Here is a 5,580-nt window from a genome sequence, read left to right as displayed (position 1 = left end):
GCAACGGGAGAGAAGAGAAGAGGGAAAGGAGATGCGCCGGCGCTGCTAGGGTTCCTCGCCGCCGTCGCGTCGTCCTCGGGAGACCACGCCGCGCCGCCGATCGCCGATTCGACCACGCCGCTGCTCCGGTGATTCTGCTTCATTTTCTGAATCTGCTTCCTTCTTCTTCATCTGCTTCTTCTTATATTTCATTCCCCAAACTGCAATGATTCTCCAAGAACATGCTCAAGTTTGAATTTGGAGCGTCGTCATCGGGAGACCACGCCACTGCCGTCGCCGCCGATTCGACCACGCCGCTGCTCCGGTGATTCTGCTTCATTTTCTGAATCTGCTTCCTTCTTCTTCATCTGCTTCTTCTTATATTTCATTCCCCAAACTGCAATGATTCTCCAAGAACATGCTCAAGTTGTGAACTTGAATTTGGCAACAATGCTATCCTTACTGCCAGAGGAATCCCGCCTCCATCATTACCAGCAAAAGTAATAGCCTTTTAATTTGTTATTTTCTAATTTTATTATTGTTGTGTGTTAATTTGATTATTGAATTGTGTTGATTTATTAAATTTGGGTTGATTTCATTGATGTTGTTATTCTTGGTGGTGGATGTGCTGGTACTGGTGGTGGAGGAAGTGCTAGTGGGGGTGGTAGTGAAAGAAAAGGTGCTGATAGAGGTGGATGGTATTTCTGTCCAAAAAAAGTTAAAAGGACGATTTTAATACGAAAAAAAAAAACGTTAAGGATAAATAAAAAATTACATCGGGGACGGTTTCGATTTGGCCCTCAACGTTAGGGACCAAAACAATACTTACCCCAGAATATGAATAAGAAAAAAAGAAGCAGAAGATGAGAAGGAGGAAGAGGAAGAGTTTTGAATTATGTAGAACTTATCAGAATAAAAATACACCCAAATATCTTCGTGTTACACCTAAATTTACTATAAATACAGAAAAATGTTTCTTCTAATGCTACATTTTTTTTCTTCTGAATTGAACCACACCTCAGCCACTTGATTGGATTCAAAATAATAATCAATTTCATTCTGGTTCAATTGACAATCTGAACCTGAATTATTCATTATCTTCAACAACGAGATAATTGATGATCGAAGAGAAAGTGAAAAAGAAAAGAGGAGAAGAAATTCCAATGAAAAAAGGAGGAGGAAGAGGAAGAGGTGGTATTAATAACGACGATAACGAAGAAGAAAAATAACAAATATGCAATAATGGTACGAAGCGTATAAATATAAATGACTTGTAAAGAGTTGTATGAGAAAAATACTTATATGTGGAGAATAATTCTTTTTGAATTTACTTTAAAACCTTTGTGATGAATGTTAGAAGGTTATGATTATTGGGGTTTTATGATGAAGGATCATTGATTGAAATAATATTATCTCTTGTATATATGTTATAGTCTATGTTCGGTCGAGATTAAAATTGTTCTAAGGTTAATTATTTTTATTTGAAGATGTATGGAATTTATCATATGGTGTTCTCTATATCAAAATTAAATGGTAAAATAAAAGAGAGGATAAAAAATAAAAATAAAAAGGAGAAGAACAAGAACTACTGAGATTAATTAAATAAATTTGTCTCATAAAAAATATTAGTTATGTAAGTAGAGAAAAACGTTATGATCTTGAAAATATGGACTAAATAGTATATAAGAGATTTTGTTTTCTAGAAGAGAATATATAGAAGTTAAATAGTATATATAGATAGATGTGAATATTTTTGGAATTTTTTTATTATAACTTAAAAAAATATCATTTCTCCAAAAAAATGAATGAAACTTTAATTTTTAGAATTTTTTCTTTTGGCATTTTGGATGAGTTTGTCGCATCCCGACGAAGCTTGTTATTTTTGTAAGGTTTGCCGTACATCTTGGCAAATTTCAACTTTTAGTTTTATATGAAGTTTGCGTGACGAATTTTGAGTCAAATCGTCCATAAATATCTAAAGAAAAAAAGAGAATAAATAGAAAGTACATAAAAACTATTTATAAATATTATTATTGTTCTGATCGTTATCTGAAACGTTGATTTTGGATCTGACTGTGAGGTCCAGACTCCTTGTGAGGCAGCGTCCGACTTGTTCTTGTGTCGAGGTGCTGCTGTCCGAGTTCCTCCTAAGGAGGTGGGGGTGGTACCTACAAGAGACTCTGATATTTAAGTTAGCAAAGGCTTTAGACAGATTTTTTAGTAGATTAGAACGTGTATATATATGAGGAATGTCAATATATTTATAGTAGAGTTAATTATCACTTTATTTTGAGAGTTTGTTAGGATCTATCTTTTAGGAAGATAAAAATAGTAGGAGAGATTCAAGAAGACAGTTTTGTAAGCACTTATCCAATCTCTTTTTTAAAATAGATCGGATATAGACACATGACAATATAACATATATGATATATGTACTTATAGATATAATATAAAGATAATATACTTAATAACAATTAACTTTTATCTATTGCAACATTAGTGGCTTAACTGTTTCATATAACTCCTCTTTCATGTGATCAATTAGGATAGCACACAAGTAAAATTTAATATTTAATTCATGTTCTATGAATTGACAAAATTATGGGGCCAATGGGCCATTAGCCCATTACACTTGCATCCGCAGTTTCTCACTCACTGGGAATGATCGTTATTTCATAGGACAATGTTCTTATTTAACACATGGGCTCTCGATCTGGCCAAAAATACAGGACCTTTGGTTTGTGGCCCAAAATGTAATTGTTTAAGGCATATAAAAAACCCCGAAAAATGGACATCTGATCACATCGATTTTTCTTTTGATTCAAATAAAAAAAAAATTTTAACTTGGGTTGGTTGAGTGATCGGTTCACTTATCCGCTTAAGCAAGTGTCGGGAGTTCGAACCCCGCCTTGTGCATGCAGCAACTCATTGGCCAGTGGCAGACCCTTAAATGGAGCTCAGATTTGCGACGGATTAGTCCTTAACATGTCGCGGGTAAATCCCTGCAAATACTCGCCCCATCAAGCCACTAAAAAAATTGTGATTCCTAAATAGTAAAAAGGATACACTTTTTATAAATGAGCTTTATGTACACCAAACTCATTCATGAAAATAAATGACTAAATCGATTTTCCATTTTTCTTTTTGCATTAATTGTTATCCCATTTTCTTTCTTGTTAATGCACCTGCCTAATGAAACAAAACTTTACACTCTTCATACACTATGTAGACAAAGTTACAAAGCAAGTGATTTGAAGGAACAAAATCCCTTTTTCAAAGGTTCTAATTGGTCCCATATTCCAACCAAACTGATAATTGGTAAACAAGACTCATTTAGACCCAAAATTTATCATCTGATTTCTTACTCTTCATATGATCTTTTTTTTTCCTTTTAATATATGAAAACAAAATTGGAAGGGAATATTTTCCATGAAATGTGTACAGGAAACAACTTTCTACACTCCTATAAGGATCTATATCAACCAACACTGAAGTTAATCATAATGTGAAAAAAATAAGAGAAAAAGAAAAAGGAAGTTATATGAGAGAGAATTACATTGTGAAACTCAAGAAAATTATACTTTGGTAGGCAATGAAAATGATTATTTATGATCATACCACAGTGGCTATGCCACTGTATCTTGGTCTAGTTCTGTCAGTGGTCTCTGGTGAAAGGCTCTGCTCCATGCTCTTCCTCTTGTTGCTGCTGTTATTGTTATTGTTGTTGTTTTGTTGCAGTGATTGTTGTTGTTGTTGTTGTTCTAAATTTGGTTGCACTTGTGGCTGTGCTTCTTCTTGTGGTTGATGCTGCTTTTGAACTTCTAATAAAGTATCAATCTTTTCTGGTATCACTTGCTTTTGATCTTGATCTTTCAACTTGCTCCTCTTCATTATATGTGGTTTGAGCCTATTCAAATCTGAAAGCCTCACTGGCTTCAAGAAAAATTCTTCAGCTCCTTCCTCCAAGCATCTGTTTCATTGTCCATAGATTCATCAGAACATATTTTTTTTCCTTTTCCTCTCCAAAAACAAGACTCAAAATTGAAATGTTTGAAACACTCCTTCAGCCCTTCCCCTATTACCTGCTAATTCTTGAAGGCACATTCTCAGATGACATAATCACCACTGGTATGTTTCTAAGAGATGAAGATTCCTGAAAAAAAAAAAAAGAAAAATCAGAACAAAATCCTATAAATTTCTTAACTCTGTTGGTTCCAGTTGAAATAATTGACCATGGAAAATTTCAGTAATTTCCAAACCAAATCCTGTTCCTCAAATCAAATCCAGCTGATAAAAAAGCATGGCCCTTTTTTAGGAAGAAAATATTTGCAACATATTGTGATCCTGATTTGTTTTGAGTGGAAAACAGAAAAAAGAAAAAAAAAAAGCATATATGGGAATAATAATATTCCAAGAGATAATAAAAACTATACTCCAAGTTGACAACTTTCAGCAATAGCAGAAAATTGGGATGAATACACAGTATCAAAATGGAAAATTCTTGTTGCTTTAAAAGCAAAAGGAGAAACAATATTAGCCAGAAAGACTGAAAGAGAAAAAGAGATGAGACAGGAATAGAAACCATAACCATACCTTGATTTTCTTGAGCAAATCATAGCCGGTCATCCCAGGCATACAGTAATCTGTTATAACCATATTCACCTCCACCTCCTACAAATAAAACAAATCCTTAATTTTTCAGAATCCCAGAATAATAATAACATTGATACTGATCCACGGTTCAAAATTTAAAATAACAAAATTGAAATTAATATCCGTACCTGATGATTGTTAGGAGAAATAGAAGGTGTATTTGGGGTGCCATCATCATTCTCACGCAAGCCCAGAAATTCTAAAGCTTTGGTCCCAGAATCAACTGTAGTAACTGCCAATTCAGGTAAAAACACACAACTCAGACAACATAGTAGGACACATACATAAGAAAGGTAAGGAAGAAAAAAAAAAGGAAAAGGGTACAATTTTGTTTCTCTGTTTTCTTAGATTGTTGTCTGATTTAGGAAAAAAAGAGTGTACCTTGGTAAGAAGAAGTTCTTAGGAGCCTCTCAATAAGCTTCCTATCTATGAGGCTGTCATCAACAGCCAACACATGAAACTGCTGTGACTCTGTAGCAGCTGCAGCAGCCATCCCCATTATGCTTCTTCCCAATTCAGGGTTATGCAAAGATTAAAGTTGGAACCTTTGATCTAAATTAGAGGATGTGATGAAGAAATGGGAAAGTGGGTGTGTTAAAAAAAACGGTTTTTCTTCTTTTCCCTTTGGAAATGGAAGAAAGGAATGGCTTTTGTGTTTATGGGAGGAAGATGGGATAGGATGGGAAAAAGAAGAAGAAGAAGCTAAGAGCTTTGTATTGAAGAAATAAGACCCACCAAAATCCCCATCCCACAAAGCAAGATCCGACCAGATTTCATCCCAAATCTTGCAAAATAAAATTTTTTCCAAGCTAATGTTGAATTACATGGCAAACAATGCAAAAGAAAAAATATGATAATAACTTTTTTTTATCCAAAACAAATAAGAATAGAATAGAGGAATAAATGTGTGTTATAACTTATAATGTTAAAATTATATTACTAATAAAA

At 34.1% G+C, this 5,580-nt stretch overlaps 1 protein-coding gene across 1 annotated transcript; it reads right to left on the bottom strand.

The window, feature by feature from the left end:
• LOC107645538 (two-component response regulator ARR8) lies at positions 3,329–5,416 on the bottom strand (the record flags this gene model as incomplete). The annotated part of the gene is given in 5 exon segments (XM_016349590.2): positions 3,329–3,949; positions 4,062–4,132; positions 4,573–4,650; positions 4,761–4,864; positions 5,014–5,416. Coding segments are annotated over 5 exon segments (729 nt in total). The 3' UTR covers positions 3,329–3,591.

The sequence above is a fragment of the Arachis ipaensis genome, chromosome B06 (assembly GCF_000816755.2).
Source record: "Arachis ipaensis cultivar K30076 chromosome B06, Araip1.1, whole genome shotgun sequence".
In the NCBI taxonomy this organism is placed as follows: Eukaryota; Viridiplantae; Streptophyta; class Magnoliopsida; order Fabales; family Fabaceae; genus Arachis; species Arachis ipaensis.
Note: the sequence above shows the minus strand (reverse complement) of the source record. Positions and strands in the feature narration are given on the sequence as shown.